Source organism: Acanthochromis polyacanthus, chromosome 9 (assembly GCF_021347895.1).
Source record: "Acanthochromis polyacanthus isolate Apoly-LR-REF ecotype Palm Island chromosome 9, KAUST_Apoly_ChrSc, whole genome shotgun sequence".
Taxonomy (NCBI): domain Eukaryota; kingdom Metazoa; phylum Chordata; class Actinopteri; family Pomacentridae; genus Acanthochromis; species Acanthochromis polyacanthus.
The window spans coordinates 25707116-25729066 of record NC_067121.1 but is presented as its reverse complement, the minus strand read 5'-3'; the positions used below and the strand labels follow the sequence as shown (position 1 = coordinate 25729066).

General features: G+C 43.8%; 1 protein-coding gene across 1 annotated transcript; it reads left to right on the top strand.

Annotated features, from left to right (window-relative positions):
* The first annotated feature begins 5375 nt into the window (after positions 1–5375).
* Positions 5376–21943, top strand: nyap2b (neuronal tyrosine-phosphorylated phosphoinositide-3-kinase adaptor 2b). Its single transcript, XM_051953477.1, is given in 7 exon segments — positions 5376–5518; positions 9575–9891; positions 13044–14120; positions 16713–18011; positions 18201–18304; positions 19568–19829; positions 19832–21943. Coding segments are annotated over 6 exon segments (3066 nt in total). The 5' UTR covers positions 5376–5518; positions 9575–9614; the 3' UTR covers positions 19879–21943.
* The last annotated feature ends 8 nt before the right edge of the window (positions 21944–21951 follow it).

Sequence of the window (21951 nt, the reverse complement as noted above, 5' to 3'; positions counted from 1 at the left end):
TGCATGCACGTCTTTGTGCCTGTAAGCGTGTGTAAACTGAAAATTTTGAGGAATCGTATCCTATTTCACCTCCCACCCCCATTCTGTCCCAGAGGGAGTGTCTTCCACTGTTCACAAAACAAAGTACTGTTGTGCACATAGGTGGAAATTTTTGTTTAACCCATTCACCCCTGAGATTTCCTTACTGTCTGTGTTCATTGAACTCTGATGAGATCTAAATACTTCCTTTGAGATTGGCCACATGGGATATGCACCGAGGTCAGCCTGGCCTTTGTGTACGTGTGCATGTGTGTGTGTGCGTGTGCATGTGCTGAGCTCGTCTGTATAGAGTGACTCGCTTTGTGCGCAGCCAGTCGACCACATCCCTTACAATGGGCATAAAAGGGGGTGACTACCTTTTGACAGAGCATTTTATGTCAATGAGATCATGGCAATTGGCTGTTTATGACCTGTAGCATGCTGTTAGGAGACGCGCGTTTGATGCGGGTGCAGAAATACACTGTTTACTTTCACCTTATTCTACCTCTCCTTACCTCACTCCCAAACAAATGCCTTTTTTGCTAATCAAATTGCAATTCAGCACAGTGGTTCACTCTGAACTCACCACTGCGCTGTTGCTCTTTTTACCACGCCGGCCAACCCCCTACCCCCTCCTGCTTTATTTTTAACAACAACATTATCTCCTCTTCCCGAGACTAACCACCACATGTTTGTGAAAACTGATTCTGATGCCTCTGCCCTCCCACTCCTCCACCTTGTTTTTTTTTTTTTTTTTGTAACTCCACAAAGTGTGAGACACAACCAGGAATAGAGGGAGGGGGGAAAGTGAGGTAGAGGGGAGAGAAGGGTGGGGGTTAAGAGAAATGGAGGGAAGGGTTGATGAAAACAACAGATCTCTGCTCCCTAATCCTTTTGTGTCGATGGTGTTAATCCACCCGAGCAAGCCGGGTCTACCCCCACACCCACCCGCCCTCCCTCAACCCCTGCTTCTACACCAGGCGTTCCCACACATAACAACCGACTGCACTGCTGAAACCAATACTCATCCCCCAGACAGTCAAGCAGAGGCACACAGCAGCCTCAGCAGCCCCCTGACAAAAACACAACTCAGACTCAACTCTGTCCTTCCTTTCATCCTGTTCATCTTTGTGGCCACTGGGAACAAATCTCTGCACTGTATTGCTCGCTTTGTTTGTGTATGCAAACATATTTTAATCTTGCATCAACGTGTCAGTGTGTGTGTGTGTGTGGGGGGGGGGGACTGCAAAGTATTGTTTTCTCTTTTTGTGTATTTTGCTTTCATGCATCGGCTCCTCTTTGTTTTGCCTACTGTACATGTAATGAATGCACTTGAGAGCAACACGGTGTATTCACTGCAAGTGTTTTTGTGTCGTGGTCTTGTTTACGAGCTGTGAGAGAGAGGGAGGGGAGGGAGGAAAAGGGCGTCAGGGAGGGGGGAGTCGCAGCGGTTGCCGGGGAAGAGGAGGTTGTGTCAAATGAGGTCACACCCTGGCAACCCGGTGACTCCTCCCACTCAACCCCCCACCCCCATCTCTCCATTGAGTGTGCCCACCCACTCAACCCCCACCACCTTCACCCGCTGACAGAGAGAGCTCTCCGTGGTGCTGAAAAGCAGAAAAACACATTCAGGCTCCAGTTACAGGCGAGGCGCAAAGGAGAAGGCACACGACGAGACGCACAAGACAAAATGTAAAAAAAAAAAAAAAAAAGAAACTGCAGAAAGAGACTGGGTTGCGAGTGCTTTTGAGGACTTGAAAATCAAGCATCAAGAGAAATAGCAGGGGGAGGAAAGAGGAAGAGAGAGGATGACGCTCTAGTGGAAGGTGGCTACATTAGGCAGTGGGCGTGTTCTTCTTGTTGTGATGTATAGTTGGGAAGCCCAGTGTCATCTGCTCCAGCACAGATCGACTGTGCAGACCTGTGTGGCTGAGTGGGACAGAGAGAACAGGCAGGGATGCCATACCTGGAAACATACATCACTTTGCTCTACCTCGTCGTAACCTTGCGGGCGCTGTGGATCAGGACTCCTTTCACCTGTGCGAGACTTTAGTGCATTAAAGCAGAAGAAGGGGCATTCGGGAAAGAAGCATTAGAAGGACTTTGAGTGCCCTAATCTGCAACTGCAGCGGGGAGTTTTATGTGAGAGCATGTGAGCGTGCTACTGTGCATTTGTGTCATGCACACAGTTGCGGGTGCGGTCGGTTGCTATGCTGCAGCTTCTTTCTGTCTTTAGCATGTGCAGATGTGTGGACAAGTTGAAGCTGGCACCCGGCTTGGAGTTGGATCATCTGGATTCAGAGGGTCGCAATCTCCCTTTTCTTGCCCAGGGAAGGGGGCATTGGGCTGGCACCCAATGGCCCAGCTCCCCTCGAGCGCCATCCTTCTCCTGGGTCACAGGGACTCCTTCTAGCAGACCAATCAGTTGGAGCATACAATGGATCGGAAGAGTCTATGTGGATTTAAGTGGAATAGTGCAGTGGTTGCTTCCAGCTTGGTCAGAGTTCATTAGCGTACAGTGGACTCTTCAGGAAAGACAGAAGATACGTTGGTCCAGAAACCAAGCAAGGACACAGACCATTGTAAGTATGCGTCATAGCACTTCTTCATACACAGCAATGACCCACAAAGCCAGAAGAAAATACGCAAATGCACCAGCTGCTCTGCTAATGCTAAACACATCATACTGTTCAAATCCACTTAGAAATCTGCCAAGCGTAAAGACCTGCCAAGTGTGGACCAAGTGAAGATTAGCTTCAACTTGGTCCACTGCAGTGCACTAATGTGTGTGTCTATGTGTGTGTGTCTACATGCACGAATGCCCACGCATGTTCTCACCAGACTCTTGGCCTTGCAATCTTTTTTGACATTGTGTCTCTGGAATATCCATGCTGGACTTCTCCTGTGACACGGTTTGCCTGGAAACAGAATGGTGTGGTCACATCATTTACTTTTAAAGCAAAGTGCACCTCTGTGTTCCAACTGTTGCAGCCCATGTCAACTGGGGGCAAAGGGAGGGGGTGGTGTGAGATGAGACAGAAAAAAAAGAGAAAAGGCATCAAGTGAAGGCATAGAGCAAGAAGGAAAGGGGAAAAAATGCAGCTTTGTTGAAAAAACAAGGTGATGAATTGACAGGTTTTATGGAGATGAGCATATAATAATAGCATTTCACATCGATGAGTTAAGGGAGGACAATCACATTGTGAAAGGCTGGGTTGGTAAAAACACTGTGATAAACAAGCTGATTCCAGTGCAGAGAGCTGCTGCAGGCTTACAGGGATTAGGCAGGCAGGCTTAATTCAGCTCAAACACTGTTTGAACTGTGCCTTCCCATTGCCGCACCTCGAACTGGTGCACCTCAGCTCCCATCAAGATTATTTCCTTTGTATAACTTCAGATCTTCAGACTGTGCCTGTGCATCAGCGTAAGACCTGATAATCAGGGCAAAAAAAATTTTTACGCCACTTGACAGCAGGCTTCTGTGCCCTAGTTTGAAACTCTGCTCTGAGATGGTGATTCTGTCTTTTGGCTCTATCAATCCTCTCCTCGTGCCTGTAGAATCCTACGTAAAGAGTAGTCTAAGGTGCATCATGGCGAGTGGAACCGGCAGATAACCCACTGACCTCGCCCACATTGCTGGACCTTATGATAAGGTACAGAACACCGAGGGTAGAGGCCGATCTCCGAGGGTAGGCCGAGACAATGGCCGGCCTCTCGGCTGGCCAGTTGCAATCTCCATGCTGGCTCTGCCCTCCACAGGACCCCCCTCTCTGCCCTTGGCCTCCACTCCCACACGACACTATGCCACGCATACGCAACAAACATACATACAGTGTATCACAAGCCCCCCTCCCCCCTCCCTATGCACACTCACACTCAGTGCTTCTCTCATACGTAAACAAGCATGAGTCTTAGGCTGATCTGAAAACACTGACCTACATAAAAGCATGCACTGTCTTCTTCTGCTCCACCACTGGCCCTCTCCAAATTCACATTCGGCTGTTGCATATTGCGCATACTATGTGCGTGCAGCTTGCCCAGGTTTTCAAATACCAGGCAAAATGCATCCTGCACATGCATGCACGCTGAATCACATCATTAACTGCACCCATTCTGTGCCATGATCTTAAGTGGCTGCAAACAATGCTGTTTTTAAACTGATTATCTTTAGGAGTGAAACACAGAAGACTGCACCGGTGTTAATGTTTCACAGAGGATGCTTCTTCTCACACCATCATTCATTCGCTTTCTTATGAAATGCCCTGTCAGTCTTTTTACAGCATCCAAAGGTATTAAGGAACAAGTCAAACAGATTATTTCTGGATCTAAAACACACAATTGATAATATTCGCATAGTGTATGCAGAGAAGCATCACAGTCCAGTAAGATGGTTCATTTCATCTGTGTTGCTGTGATTGGTCCCAGGAGTGCTATATTTCACATCTGAGCCAACACATATTACAACCACAGAAGATGAAAGCCCCTTTTCAGTTTTCATTCAGACACTGACTTAAAGCCAGTAATTTCAGCCAGAAAATGTGCAAACACAACTGAGAAATGAGCAGCCGCTACTGAGCCACGATAAACAGAGGTTATGAGTAACTGTGTCTAGATAGTGAAGTGAGTCCGTCGCTGTTTGCATATTTACACGTGCATGTACGGCATTTCTATGTGTGTCTGTGCGCACAGCGAATGATGGAGTGATGTTTGCAACCCTTCAGGGAAAATTACTACTCTTCCTGAGACAGGCATGATGTAAAATCTCACCATCAACATACGCCTTCCATAAATGGTCTTGTTTTTATATCGCGCTTACTATTACCTGAAAGATACCCGAAGCGCTTTACAAGATACGTCACAATTCACCCATACATTCGCACACTGATGGTGCTAACCACGACCATCAGGAGCAATTAGGGGTTGGTGTCTTGCTCAGGCGACACCTCGGCATGAGGATTGAACCAGCAACCCTACCGATTGCAAGACGGCCACTCTACCACTGTGCCGCCCCATTTCCATAGGCAGGAACTCCACGGCAACAGTCAGAAACATTTGGTACATCAGAAACATCACACAGATTACATTATTCTGGGCCTTATGCAATCTTGCTTCATCGTTTTCCTCTCACCAAAGTGACCTTGAATTTCCAAAGCTGAAAGAATAACTGGCACACACCACCATGCTGTTTTGCATTCAGAACATGCTCGTATATGATGCTGTAGTAGTCAATATTATGAGAATATTCCGTGGTCTCTTCTAGGCAATAATCATGACTATTATTTCTTATATCTCCTCATCAGAAGCAGTGGAAAGACTTGAAGAATGATGAGCTCCAAAGAGGAGGAAACTCTCAGTTTTTTCCAGTATGTTGAGAGAATGCCTGAGAGCCTACAACGGCCTGGTAGCTCAGAACTTGGACCCACGCCAGGAATGAGGAGAAATAGGGCATTCCTGCAGGAAAAAAACGACAAGAAGAGAAACAGGAGGAAGCCATAAGGAGTATGAGAAAACAAACACAGTGCCACCAAAAGAAAGACAGCAAATCCACTGGCACAAATTATTTGCACAGGACTATCCTGTAAACTATTTATATCATTTTAGAAAGTGGCTGACTTACCAGTGTTGCTTAAATAGAGCACACCAGTGGGATTTGGTTCTGTAAACACAAGGGATGTCACTGGGTTTGCTTTAGGATGAGGTTGTCAGGAAATAGGACAAGTGGCTAGAGGGTCCCTCTGGCAATGGCTGGTTGCAATATTTTGGGGTTCCGAGTGTGGACTGGTGCACCCCATGATCTATAGAGGATAATTAATTTTTCACTTTTAGACTTATTAGGCCTTGTCCTTGGGTGGAGGTCACCACTGCTCCATTTTTGAGATGGAGAGCTTTGTAGATCAAGAAGGAACGGGTTGGGCTGTGACGGAAAGTGTGTTAGGACGTGAGGGTGGGAAGAGACGTGCTGGGACTTCTCGTTATGTTGCAGTGATTTAGATCTGTTTTTCCTTTTTGTTCCAGCACATCTTAGAGTCTAAAATGTGTTTTTTTTCATTTAACCTTATCAGAGGTAAACAGTGCCGCTGTGCCCTGTTTCGTATGCTGTGATGAACAAGCATTTACAACAGCGCCACTGAGCGTAGCATCCTAAAACTTGACCGAATACGAGGCACGCATCTACAGCGTGACTAGCACGTGGATATAGCGTGCTTGTGTTGTGGGTAGAATAGCAAGCGCTCCTCAAGTCTTCGCGTCATCGGTGACGATAATGGACGTTACAGAGGAGTTTGGAGTTTGTCGGTGCCTCATTCTCCCCAAAAAACTGAGAGTGAACTTAATTGTCATGACATGACACATTTTTTTAGTGGTTTAACAAGGATTTGCACTTTACTTTGAAAGCAATGTGCATAAGTTATAATGGGCTTTGTTTTTTATAGTTGGCTATGCAGTATCATAAGTAATATTAATTTTATTAGGTCTTAGGAATGAAGACGTAGAATCGTCAAGAATATATAAGATGCTGAGCATTCTTTTTGATGCTGTCTTTTTTATGGTGAAGTACTTTACACTCCTAATTACCATTGCCATTTGATGTTTGATTTTTAAAGACTACACCAATCAGTTAGACACATATTTCATCGGAGAACACCCATAAAGTAGCAGAAAAACACTTCCACTTATTCTCCACAATTAGTCTAGTGACACAGCTGAACGAACATCAGTTTGCAGCAGAAAGGCTTGAAGGAAATGTTGTCCGATGCTGTCTTGGAAGCTAAAAATAATTTGTTTTTGTCAGTCTGTCTGACACAGTACAGAGTATTTTAGCAGCTGTTGGAAGTTTTATCTTTTAATCAAATAATTACGTCGATGCGGTTTTGGGGAATAAGCATTTATATGTGCCCAGATGTTATTCTTCGTAACCTGTTTATTCAGGAACACTTTGAACCTTGTCTGGTTTCTGTCAAAAGGTCATGCAATTCAAAAGAGCTGTTTCTCTTCTGCCTCTGGTAGTCTCTGTGGACAGTGCATTGGATAGTATGCATACGCTATACTGCATGATCAAAGCTGACTTAGAGGTCAGATTTATACCTCAGGCATAAAAAAAAGACAGTTCAGATTTAAAAATCTATCCTTACATTATTTTTTTAACTTACTAGCAAAATTTAATTGCTTCCATTGTAATTTGCAGTCTGCAGTCCTGATGAATGGAAGAAGGTGATGCCTGAGGAAAGTGACATCTAATGTCCTGCTATCCATCCTGTCACTGAAGCTAAAACATTAATACACAGAGTCACTGGAGGAAGAGTCTAAAAAAAATGCTGGATTTTTTATGAGGCCTATAAGTAGGTCAATGAGACGACCCATTTTACAGTAACTGAATGAGAGAGTGTAAGAATTCATGTGTGCATGCTTGTGTTTGTGTGTGCATACATGGATGGCTGAGTACATGTGCATGCATAGGCATGGACAGCAGGAAAAAAGAGGAATATATTCATTTGTGAGAAAGGGTAAGAAAGAGGAAATGACCTGTGCGATTGTGTTAGGGAGAGTGAGCTTATTAGAGCAAGTGTGTTTAAGAGTAGGGGGAGAAGGGAACAAAAAAAACTGTTAGAGGGAGATTAAGTGTGAGCTCAGTTGTAGGAGATGTGTTCTGCCTGGTGACAGCTGGAACAGCCATAGGCCAATCAAATCTGCACGATGGCTTTGAGTGAGGCGGGCCTTCCTGCCTGCTGCTAGCTCACTCTGGGTTTCTTTATTGTATTTCATCAGAAGGAAAACTTACTTGCACACACATACACACACACAGAGATGTCTACCGATTTAATAAAACATGCAAGGGTATTCAAAATCACAGCTCCCCACCCCGTGACACATAAGGACACACTCTGTCCATTTGCTTATATTTACATATGCATGCAAATTTTAAACGACTGCTCGCCTCCAGCTTTGCCCTCTGTGCACGCACACACATGCAAATCAGAGACATCTTGTTTTTTTTCTCCTCATCTCCTTCGGTGTTTTGTTTGTTTCTGTGATGTTGTTTTTCCCGTCACATGGTGTCACAGTGAGAGAACCAGAGCTGCCCGACAACAAGTCAACTCCAACTGGTCCAAGTGCACCTGTGGTCTGTCCTCTAGCCAATCACTGGGCAAATATCCTATAAATAAACCACCACACGTATACAACCCATGTACAGTATATAGGAGTGCATGTCACAGCAGATGCACACCCAAAACATATTCCAAGGAGGGACTTTTTATTCAGTGCTACTGACACCTGTGGCTGAATATTGTAGGTGAATATTTTCTGCTTTCTTTAGAATCATCTTTGCCCAAAAGATTCATATTGTTATACACAAAAATATGAACATATGACTTGTTGTTGACTTCTTTTGTTTCCTGTCTTCTTTTATAACACTGACACTGTGGCTCTGCAGGTTGCTGCAGACTCCTTATTCTTGTATCATCAGTGTCATCTTTAAACAAATCCTGCCGCAGTTGTCATGAGCACAAGCTCATGTTTTGATGTGCACGTGTGCTTTATTATTGTTGTGTGGCGGCAGCTGGTTTTGTGTCTAGTTTTTATGGGTACCATGTTGCTAGGCAAAATTAAGCCCCTGACCAATGAACCCAACCCAGCAAGCACCTTCTGTTCAGCAGCTGGCCGGGAGGGAGTCAGAGTCAGCAAAGTCACACACTGAGGGGATCACGCACACAAACACACACGCATGCATGCTCGCACTGCGAAGACACACATGCAGATTCATTCTGTTTCATGTCATTTGTGCAAACATTTAAATCTCTGTCATTAGGCTTAATTGTGTCTCTCTGATGTGATAAGTCAATAAAAAACACCCACCAAAGATCACACGTGCATGCACTGCAAAATGTATGCATACTTGAATCAGAAATTACCATCTTTTTGTACCAAACATTTTCCCTGAACACAGTCAGATCTTGAGCTCATTTAGTCTGCAATACACACACACACACACACACACACACACACACACACACACACACACACACAAACTTCCTCTCCCCCATTTGCCACACAACACTCAGACATCATTAACGCTCCATTCAGGCTAATCATTCATTTATAGGAATTGATTGTACGCAGGCTGGGGGACTTCCATGTTGTCATTATGTGTGCGCTTGTGTCGGGGCATCAGTCATATCCAGGGTTAAACTCAAATCAATGCTTTGCCCTGAATGAGGCCCTGTTGTCGGTGGCACTAACATGCCAGTTATCGTTAACTTAGTGCGCTCATCATTCGAGCCACTTGCACAGAATACATAGACATGAACACACATATGCTCACTCAAATGGGGACACGGACGACTCTTTGTCAGGGTATGTTATGAGCTATTTTTGCTATATACTGGCATTTTACAGGAGGTGATGTACGAACTTGGGTCAAGGTTTCTCTTTTTTACTACCTCTTTGTTTTGCCTCATATAAAGTACACTAAAATGATATTCCAGCATTTTGTACTTTTTTGTGACTTTCATCAGATTTTTTTGTCGTTCACATTTATTTTACTCTCTTGCTGTTTTAGAACGGGTGAAGACATAGCGACTGAAGGCAAGCACTTGCGTATGGGCTCAATAACCATGCCGGACCCCCAGGAACGTATGCCCATTCCCCACCTGCATGCCATCGCCTGTGGGCAGGGCTTCTCCGTACGATCCCAGTCCCTCCACTCTGTCGGCGGTGGGAACAGTGGGGGCGGAGGAGAGGAGGAAGTGGGAAGTCCGACCTCTAGGAAACAGCCCCCACCTAAGCCCAGGAGGGACCCAGCCACTAAGCTGAGCATGTCGTCCGAGGCGGTGGACCACAGTCCTATGTCCACCTGCCGCGGGGAGCGATGTGACGGTGAGTGGTGGTGGCACTTCACACCAGACCGCTGTGCTATATATAGCTGCTCTCTGCAGTGCCCTCCTCAACATTGTTTCTCCCACAATGACATGACAACCAGCTATTCACTGAATATTTCACACTCACTACCGCAGTTGCAAATAATACAAAAAAAGACATGCAATTACATTGAGGTTGAAGCAAGGTCAGCACACATTTTGGATTAGCGGCACAACATTAGAAACGGGACAGTCTGCAGCCCACTAATGTACATGAACGGATATTTAAGGCATCTGACAGGATTTGTGCTGCAGTACATTGTGGCCTGGATATGGTTAACCCATTTTGTGAGGAACGGCCATACTCTAGCACGTTTGAATAATCGTGCGCTAATGAGTGCACAGGCTAAAGCAATTCAGATTAGCACATTCTATGAAGAAAGGTTAGAAACCTGAGGATAAGTAATTTAACTTGAGTGATGTTTTTCATGATGCTCTTGTCTTCTGTAACTGTCAGATAAACAAAGGGCTGTTTGCATATTGGATCATACATTAAATCGGGTAATGTGTGATCCAGAGTGGTAAATCAACATGATGAACTAGAGATGAAAGTATTCTCAGTCATGCATACGAATGGCTGTTACTTTTTTGTATCTTTTCAAATGTCTCTTTTGGTAAAATCTCCTAATTTACTACTTTGTATTTTACATCAGCTGCATTTTAAGGCCTTGGCGGATTTTTTGATGTAAAAATTCAGTAGTTAAAAGAAAGATCTCTTGCGCATGTCAAAAATTGCTTTTAGATATAACAGTATGTATGCATGTATGTATAACAGCGTGCTTGTGCATGTAATCATCAGGTGTTAGCGTATTTATCCTCACCATCCTTCACTCTGTACCGTAGAGTTCAGCTCAACAGATGGATCGCAGTACTGTCTGTGGATGGTTATCAGTGACAGTTAGTTATCACAGCTGTTCTCATTGCACATAAACAAGGCAGAAGTGTCTTGACAGTTATAAAATTGCGCAAAGCTGTTAGAATAGCTTTAGTGAATAAGATAGGACTTTATTGAGCTAAAGGGATGTTTGCCTCATCTCACACAGACACAGTTGCTTTTATACCAAGTTCACAGTTACCATTATTTTCTTAGGTAGAAAAAAAACAGTGCATGTTTTTTGCAAGCTTAGAATTATGTTTATGGAATAAAAGCAATCTCAGACTCAAGTAGAACTGAGAGCAGAAAGATTAAAAGGTTGCAGGAAGCTTTGACTCCATTTCAGTTTGGATGCTTCGCTGCTGACGTGATGTTTAGGGAGTCGCCCAGCCTGGCTCAGATTGGTGGGGATCTCTCTATGTGCACACAGATCTTCCTGGGCACCACGGCAACCATCCCACAGAAACAAGACCCCCTGCAGCCCAGCCAATCACAGCATCACTGGGCAGCCCGAACCAATGAGGCTCCAGAGATGCTGAAGTCTGAGGTTTCAGAGCCAATCAGAGTCAGAGTGTGGGGGTGTCCCTGGCTGAGGGGAGGGTTGCGTGCTCTGTAGCTGGCGCTTTAGTGGGAAGGGGAGGAGCTTGTCAGAGTAGAATTCATTCAGGAGGAGCGATTGACCTAGATTCGGTTCCCCAGGAGCAGAGGGAGGGGGAGGGTGTTGCGGGTAAACACATCCGCTACGGGGGAGGAGGGGGGAAAGAGGGAGCAATAGGGAGAGGAGAGGAGAGGAAGGACAGGGAGTCAAAGATGCTTGAATCCATCATCAGTGCTGAAGCAGATCTCAGTGTCTGCCATTCAAACCTGCCAGTGTAGTAATGAATTATACAGTTGTAGAAAAGAGGCATAAGTACATCATTATGTACTCGTTGTGTGTATATTTTCACATGCATGCATGTACTCACACGGAAAAAGGAAGAGAAAGTACACAAGAACGTTGATATAGCAATCAAATCACATCAGACACCAAGAGCACATTTGGGCTGAAAATAAATTTTCTATTCGCACTTTTTTTTTTTTAGTAAGGAGTGAGAAGACGTCACTCCAAAGACCTGTGTATCTGAAGTTCAACTTAGCATATTTGACATTGGCATGACTAATACTAAATAACGTAGCAAAACAATTTTAAATGTTCTGACTAGATTTTTTTGGGCCTTGAATTTTGTTTCCCCCGTGAGATTGTCCTCTTGTCAATCAATTGATTGCAGTTCTCTTGCAATTTTCTTAACTTGCATAAAAGATCTCGATAACAATATGTCAAGTTTCCTGCGAGACTTTCTGCAAAGTTGTACATTCAGACTGCAAAGAGGACAAAAGCCTAAAAAGTTAGACTTCAATTGCTGGAAATATTGACTTCATAGGTTGTGAAACTGTGGCCTGTAAAGCGTGTCCTAATTTCTCTCATCTGAATGTGTAGGCATGTGTCGAGCGTGCATGTGCGCGTGCACACATGTAGCAATGGTGGTGAGTCATACAGTTACGGGAAGCATGCATGTGTCTAGGCCATCTGGCATCTGAATTATTAAAGGTGTAAAATCTGCAGTTTGAAAATTTCAGACATGGTCCGGCTCTTAACCACACTTATCTTCCACTGCCTGTCAGAGAAAAGGACACTCCTATCCGAACATCTCAGGGTTTGACCTAGAAATCGACTGGAAGCAACTCAGTAGTACAGAGTGCAGTCTACTGACAATAAACTAGCATTGGAGCCATACTGTATTGTACAGTAGTAACTAGGCAATGAGAACAGTGTCTCAAAGCCTCACTGCACCACATCTAAAGCGATTCACACTGCAATGCTACGTCATCACGATGAAAAAGAAGCTCCACAGTGTGTGTGACCCAGATACTATACTCACATATTACTCCACTGCCATATATGTGACCTAGAAACATGCAGAAGCATCAACTATTCCCACATATATGACTCAAGATATTGCTCTCAGCAATACACGTTGACCTACAACTGACTCACAGTGCTTAAATAAGCTTTGTGTCATATCATATTTCATACTACAACAAAATTACATGTCAGAATGATATATCATTAGGCGTAAGCATCAGCATATGAATGAACTACAAAAAAAATGATGCTAGGTCGTGCTCGGAAGAGGTAGTGTGTGAATATGAATTTGTCCAATTTATGTTTAGATGTCTTTCTCTCTCTCTTTTTTTAGCAGCTCAAGGATGCAGCGAGGACTGCAGAAGGGTGCCGCCACCCAAACCCAAGAGGAACCCCAACACACAACTGAGCGTTTCCTTTGATGAGTCCTACATTAAGACCCATGCAGGCAGCGGTGTCTGCTCCTCCAAACCCCTCCACCACGTCACTTCCCCTTCCGAACGCAACCCTTCGCCTCCACAGAGTGACGAGAGCCCTACAGATGACTGTGAAGATGAGCCTGTCTATATAGAAATGGGCGGGATTGATGTTGGAACAAGAGAACCCTTGAAGAGTGAGGATGAGGAGCCAGGAGAGTCTGTTTACGAGGAAATGAAGTACCCAGCTCTGGATGATATGGAGTACCGCACTGACCCCGTGGGATGCCGCTCCGCATGCCCCACCCCAGCACCCTATGACCCTGAGCCTCTCAGTCGTTGCTCCACACCTCGAAACATTCCCCTCTGCGACATTCCTGCACCTTTTCCCAATTTACTCACCCATCGACCTCCACTGTTGGTGTTCCCACCAGCACCGGCCCAGTGCTCGCCCAACTCAGACGAGTCTCCCCTCACCCCTTTAGATGTAGCCAAATTGCCCATGCTGGAGAACCAGTCCTACAGCAAATCCCCCACCTCTTCCACCGAGCCGCCCTCCTCTGCACATATCCGTAGGGAGCTCACTGCCACCCCAACACTCACTGTCTCTGGCCGCTCTTCTGCGCCTCCTCTACCTTGCACCCTCTACAAGTCCTCATCATCATCCTCCTATCAGCGTAGCCACTCAGCCTGCCCGTCACCGGTCAGCATGGGCCGTTGTCTCACTCCCCTGAGCCTTATGCGAACACCTCCCTTCGATGCTCCAATCCCGTTCCCTGGTGGTCTGCCACGGAGCGCTTCTGCCACGCCTCACGGCAAAGGCTCGCCACCTCAAGACAGTGCAGGAAGACTCCATGGCTCTATGCAGAATGTGTCAACGGGGCGTTCACGGACACCCACCAGCCCACTTGATGAACTAACCAACCTGTTTACCACAGGCAGGAATATGCTGAAGAAAAACGCCAGTGGCAGGAAGTCGAAAGAGCCTGGAGAGAGTGAGTCATTTCACACATTGGTCTTAACATTATGGGATGCAGAGAAACAAAGGGCAGAAACCTCACATTTCCCCAAGAGGAGGAAATGTGAGGATTATGTCTTTTTGATTGCTTGAGGGTGTAGATGTCTTGTAACTGCATTACTATCGATCAATCTTACCCATTAAGTACTGTACATAACTAGATTTCACGAGAGTGCCAGAGACAGTTAAGAGAGTTACTGAGAAAGCAACACTACAAATGAGCTGCAAAGTCTCAGAATAACAAAAGCAGGAGTAACCTTCCAGTGCATCTATGAATGATATGGACAGTTTCAGTATCAAAATGCAGTGGCTGCAATAAACCCTGGAGCAAACACAACTACATAGTCTTTGGTTCCCTAATCAGTTCTAGTGTAATTCATCCTTATTTTAGGTTAACGACTTTAACCCTGCTAATTTAAGAGGCTGTGCATAGAATGCATCACTTTTACAGTACCATATTTACAGCACTCTCTGCAGCCTTCCATTTGTTTAATCTAGGCCCGCCAAGTCTGATACAGATCGTATGATTTAATCTGAGGGATTAGAGACTAAAGCGGACAGCAGGTCTCTCAAACCTACTCATGGCATTAGGCCATCAGGCAGTATTACTTTTAAATATGTAAACATCACATTTAAATACAGATATTCATGCCACGGTGAAGACATTGCCAAAATGAATGCGGCTGTAAAGGAAAACAAAATCTGCTCATAGTTGCTCAAATTGCTTAGTGGACAAAACAAACAGACAGACTAAGTAAAATATATGAAAACTGTAAGTCACTGATGTCATATGGTAAATCACAAATTGACATTCTGGTTCTCATGCATAATTAAATTATTATTTTGAGTTGTAATAGCCATTTTAAGCTTGAACATTTTGGATCTAATGTACTTAACATTAATGAATACAAAAGTATGACTGCAGGCATTAAATCAAACTAAATAAGCAAAAGGATGTTTCATAAATGCACGATGGACAGTATGTAGAGGCATGTCATGTATTCTGAATTTTGAAAAAGGGCAGTAATAAATTATTTTGTAGTATCTCATGATTTAGAGTGGGCTTTTACATGCAGTGTTGACGTATACGTCCTGTGTTAAATTCCTCTTCAGACCTCAGCTGTACCATCTGAAAGATTTTTTTTTCCTTCATTTAAATTCTTCGAAACTGAGATTTACTCAAGAGCATTTGTACATAAATCATATGTCATGAAAGAACTACAAAGAATCCACACATCCATCCTTACTCTATGCTCGTAGCAACTACAACATAGCAACAGTGGAAGGAGGAGAAATCCCTGTTTCTTATTTGCAGATTCCCTCCCCGTGGGTAATGCAGCCAATCACAGCTCAGGGCACGCCGGTCTACAATGAGGCAACGAGCTCCTGATAGGAATAGCTGTGCCTCTGAACTCAAATCCACACCTGATCAGAGGATCTCTGTTCTGTCCAATCAGCACATACTTTGCTCATGATTAAGCCAATCAGGCGGCAGGAGCAGCTGTGCAGATGGGGGTCGTGGAAGCTGAGAGAATTCATGATTTCTTGTCATTTTGACTGTAGTGAGATAAACATCGTTCAGCTGGTGTACACATGTTCCATTGTGCTGCACATCTTGGTGTGTCTATACATTGTTCTAATTATATCTTTTGAATTACTGGCCTTTGGATGATTGTTAGAGAGTCTCATGTTAGAATTCTCTGTAATGTCTCACCAGTGAGTCCTTTGATAGCACTTTTTTTCTGTAGACCCACATGTTTTGCAAACAGCTTGCATATGTTATCAGGAGTGGACTGTACAGTAGTAGCTAATCTTTTTAAATGATTTATTCCCCAGCTTTAACACCTGCCACATGACACGTGCCACATGGGGCTAACAAGCACTAACAGGTTGTGTGTGTTGCTCTTTGACTGCCTATAAGCATACATGGTGTAATGAGCGTGGAGGTTGTGGAGGAATGGAGGTTACATGTTTTTCTCTCCCTTTCTAAGGCAATAGAGGCAGCAACAGCTAGCCTGACCCACTTACCAACTGGTTAATCACCACACTCACTCGCATACACATGCACACATGCATGCATCCACACACACTGAAATGGAATGTATGATACATGTGGGCATGACAGGGGAAGCTTGAACAGAGCAGCGTAGGTTAAAGCTCATACAGAACCCATTAAAGGGCAAAGCCTACATGGAAGTCGGTCAAGATCTGTTTAAAATTCGGTAAGAACTTCAGTTTAACTGAATATTAATACAGTTATTGATCATTTGTATTATAATCTACCACGACTAAAAGAACTCCAATGCCCGGCAGCACACATATATTGATTCCTCCAACTGTAGGTTCTTCGCTGCTCCTTTAGTGCGTAGTGAGTGCCACCCAGAGGACATGGGATAGTATTACAGCACCAAGCAGCACTATAATTTCTCTACAGCTGATGATTTGCTCCACGATTTTAACTGACAATATGTAGTTAAACAATTTATTCAGTCTATTTTGACAATTACCACCAAAAGGTATGAAGCTGATTTAGTAAGTAGCCTGATTTTTTTCCCCTTTTCTTTTGCAGCTGAGTCCAAAAGCAAGTCGCATAGTGAGTCCAAGCGCGAAGGCAAGGAACGACACAGTCACAGCAAAGAGTCCAAGAGAGAGTCCAAGGAGCGCCACAGCAAAGAGTCCTCTCATCGAAGAGACAGAGACAAAGACAGAGACAGAGACAAAGATAAAGACAGAGACAGAGGAAGTACCAATGTAGAACCTCTGCCACACAGACGCAACAGTAAAGACCGCACTTGTAGCAGTGTAGATACGCCACCTGTTCGCAGGGACAGCAGGGACCAGGGTTTCAGCAGCGTAGAGCCCATCCCTGTGAGACGGGACTCCAAAGACAGGGGCTGCAGCTCCTTAGAGCCGATCCCTCTGATAAGAAGAGACTCCAAGGACAGGGGGATTAGCAATGGTGACCTTTTGCCAAGAAGGGACAGCAAAGATCGCAGTGGGGGACATGGAATGGAGTCTTTGCTGAGACAGGACAGCAAAGATAGACTGATAGATCAGCCACCTGAGCTGTTACCAAGACAGGACAGCAAGGAAAGGGCAAAAAATGGTGTAGAATACAGACATGAAAGCAGAGAGAGACTGCTGGATCAGCCACCTGAACTCTTACCCCGGCAGGACAGCAAAGAGCGAGCCAGGAACAGTGTGGACTCAAAGCACGAAAGTAGAGACAGGCCGCCCGAGCTTCTTCACCGACAAGAGAGCAAAGACAGGGTTAGAACTGGACCAGAATACAAGCATGACAGCAAAGACCATCGTCCTGATTTGTTACCCCGTCAGGAGAGCAAGGACAGAGAAAGGAATGACATAGAACACAGACATGAAGGTAGAATAGACCAGCCACCAGAGATCCTACCCCGACAAGAAACTTCCAGAAGCACCAACAGCAGGGACAGGGTCGGGTCCAGCTCTGAATCCAAGTATGAAGGGAGGGATCGGAGCTGCCACAACGGAGGGGATCCTCCTCCTCCTCCTTTGCCCAGACAGGACAGTAAAGATCTGAGCAGAACAGGCCTTGAAGTGAGAAGGGACAGTAAAGACAGAAGTCTGAATGGCTCAGAGCAGCATCATTATGAGATCAAGAACACCAAGAGCCCTTCTGCAATGGAGTATAGGTGCGATAATAAAGAGCGAGGATACAGATCAGATGGCACGCCCCGACGAGATAACAGAGCAAATTACAACATGGACCAGTCAAAAGCACAAGAGAGGAACGGCAGCACAATGTCAGGACAGCACTCAACAACAACAACACCTACTCACCATGGAAGATCATCAGGAAGCCCACCAATGACAGTGGCAACAGGAAATGGTGAAGATTTAGACTTAATAATAATAAATATTGGTATTATTATTATTCTTAAGATTTAGCCTTCTATTTTAAGATAGTGATTGACTATGTAATCACAGTGTACGTTGCAACAAAACACATCCAGCCATAAAGACGTGTTTAACTATTCATTTGACATACTATTAAACTTGCTTTGTCTTTCCTTCGTAGATGTGAAAGCAGCATCCAAGTACGGCCGCTCACCTTCTATGCCTGCTAATCCTTCTCCAATGGGAACTCCACAAAGGAGAGCAGCAGAAACACATCAAAATCAGGTATGGATGTGGTTGTTTTTTACTTTTCATTACTCATAATTTTAGCTTCTTACAGCACCTAAAAACTCACTTCTTCATTGGTATAAAGGGTTGTTGCAGTACAAGTTAATTTAAGCTATGTTGGCATTGCTTTTGCTTGACATTTTGTTTGCTCGTCTTACTAGTTTGAATTAGGTAACAGTCATAGAAAAAGTGGTCACATATGTTTTAACACTAGTCAGAAGTTAGTTAGAATGTTTATATTGTTTTTGTAGTTGTTGTTTTGATGCATATTTGTTTCTGCCACAGTTTTAATCTTCCATGGGTCCACACTTTTAAAATAAGTAACTAATAGTAATTAATAACCAGTAACTTGGTAGTAGCTTAGTTGTAGCTGTAATTTACTTGCATTCAATGTACCAGTGGCAGTTAGTAAACTGTTGTTTTCTCACAGTTGTCATAGATTGTCATAGTTTGATTTAGATATATGTAAAATCTAATTATTAGAATTTACTTTGACAAAAACAGCCAACAGTTTGTCTACTTGCATTTAATTAGCTATAATCGTTAGAGTCACTGGTGTTATAATACATAGTAGAATCATCTGCATACAGTGCAACTGAAGATTTGATAAACACATAAGGTTGTTGATGAAGACAGAGAAATGGACCAAAGCAAGTTTCATATTTATCAGAGATAACCTTTGTAGTTGCCTTCTGCCCGACAATAAGCTTTTCAATCAAAGAGAGAAGTAGGTAACAGCCCTTAACATTTGCATTTCGGAATCAACAAATTGTGATTTATTAAGTCAAATCCTGCAATGAAGTCCAAGAAAATGACCCCTACTAATTTGCCACTGTGATGATCTTTGTATGCTGCCGATTATATAAACCAGTTTACAGGCATGCAGACTTAGTAAGCATGATTCTTTGCTAAAAATAATTTTGAGTTTGCTCAGTAGCAGTTCTCCCCATGTTTTTACTTAAAGCTGAGAGTATTCCAGTGGGCTTGCTATTTTACCCACCGAAGATTATGGCGGTTAGTGAATTGTTTGGTCACGGTCAGTCAGATCTGATTAAACCACATCCGCACACAGAGCTAAATCCTTTTTTTAAATAATACCTTCTTTTTTAAATGTTTATTGTTCTTTATTCATTCATGATTATAACATTTTAGTGAAACACTTAAGCCTGGAAGCCAGGTTTTTAGGGGATTTAAGGGTTATAAATAATTCTGAAGGTAATCTGTATTCATTTCACTTGATACATTGACTCTGTCCCTCAGATGCCCCAGATGCCGTGGATATGTGGAGACACCACTATGCTAGAGCAGATTGAGAGGAAGCGCACCCTCTGTATGGAGATCCGCGCCAGACAACATCCACACCTGCAGAGGTCATTGGAGAAGCCTCCTCCTCCTCCTCCTCCTCCTCCTCCTCCTCCGGACAGGAATGAGGACAGACACCAGGAACGAAGTCAGTGCAAGCAAGAAAGTGCATCTGTCCTCCCGGGCTGGGGGAAAAGTAGCGGGACCAAGAAGATCCGTCCTCCCCTTACCCCACACAGACGACTGTATTCTGGGACACAGCCATCTGAAATTAACAAGAAACTTAGACCTCCCTGCCACACAACCCACAGTTACCCAGTCCCTCTCCCTGCCGAGTTGTACTGATTCTTTCCGTGCAACACCGGGGGGCTTCAGGGCAGCCGCTTAGAGGACCAGAGGGATGAAACTCGCTGATGTCAAAGGACAATGGTGGTTACCACAGCAATATTTCTGCTTGTTCAGGTTGTCATGTTTTCTTATCATCACTGGTGATATTTGATATTTTTCTATTTCCTGTGACTGGACTCTTGTAATATAATTAGTAGAGTAGATATTTGATGATGAATAGATATTTTCTAAATGAGATGATGGGGATCAAAAAGCAGCTTAAATTATGTATAGTAGATGTAGACGCAATCTAATATTTGTTTTTGTTATTTTTGTTTAGGTTATTTTACATTTGAAAGCATAATCTATCAATACTTGTACTGTAGTAGCATAATTTTCTTATGCCCAACTCTTTTTTTCTGTGCTCAAAAGCACTAAAATGAATGGACTATTCAATTCTGTCTATATATACTTTGCATTTTCACTGTTGTATTGTAAGTTGAGGAGTTAACGTCAACGTGCTTTAGATTCCAGGGTTCTCCATGCCTGGTCCAGTATGTTCTAGAATGTACAACAGTCGGTCCTAGAACAGAAACAGGAAACTTTGTGTGCTTCAGTTTGTATATTACAGTAAGGAACTGTGTAGTCACTACGTCAAAGCCTTTTGAAGCGGTCGAATCGTTTTATAGGAAAACCTGTTGGCAGGCATGTTGTAGAGGACGGAGAAAGTGAGAAATGTTTCTGCTGTATTCAGAGATACACTATGAGGGTGGGTTGGGGAGTTAGTAAATTAGAACATACATTATTAACAGTATAATTTCCAAGACCAGCCAAAGCCTGTAAAAGCGAGATATGGGTGTGGTTGCACTTTGGGTAGTTGGTTATTTAAAACGGGGTTAGCGGCAATAGCTGGTGAGTACCAGCACCCTTACATTGCCATGCACACTGCGAGCACCATGACAGTGTAAATACTTGATGCCAACGACCAGCCCGTACAATCAACACCTGAGCTTTTAGAAGATTCTTAATTTTACTGCAGATTATAATAGCCATATGCACTTGCTTAAGAAATAACTTTCAAGATTATGCTTATATATTTTTTTGAAAATGTTAGGAGTAAGTGAGTTGTGCCATGTAAGTTTTCATTTATTGGCTGGGAGGTAAAGCCTCAGGAGACTGGCTGTGTGGGACATGCAGTCATCTACAATCGGTTGTCTCTTACAATGTTCCCAATTCAATTGGCTGGCAACCATTTTTTGTTGATCAAATTGTTTAAGGACCTATCACAAGGCAACAGCTCTACCCAGTCAAAAGGACAGGGGTTGCACAACGGCCTACAAATCTTTGAGGCCTTGTAAAAAGAAACTGCACTACCCATCATCTTCCATCACATTGAATCAGGCCGGTTACATACATGTCTCTCTGCCCCTGCTCTCTCCCTCTACCTCAACCTCCCGACTTACATCATCGAAATTGGTTCTCTTTTGCACATTAAAATGCAATGTCAACATTGCCTAAATAGTATGGGTTTGAAAAATGTGCTAGCCCTGAGAGTGCAAGTGCAGTACCCCTTCTCTGGTGAGAATCAATGATACAGAGACCCCTCTGTGTTGTACCTGTATGTGTGTGTGTTTGCGTGTGTGAGGGAGAGAGCTGTGCGTGTTTGTGAGTGTGTGCCAAGCTACACTGTATGCAAGTTGCAAGTTAAAAATGATTGTTTTAAGACATTCACTTTGCCCCATCATGACATTGGTGGGTGAAGGTTGGAAATGTAATAATGATGATGTACAATCTTTGTGTGTATAAACGTGCACTGTGAAAAGGTAGAGAGAGCACCGCACTGTCAGTCCTCTGTCTTATTGCACTGAGTGTTCTCTTGTTTTGCGTAATAAAAAGAAAAGGAAAAAACATGTTTGAGGAAAACAGTACTGTATTCTGATTGTCACTTGGGTTCTGTTGAGAGAAATAAATAAATATGAACTTGAAACCTGCTATGAAAAAACTGTACGGAGTTG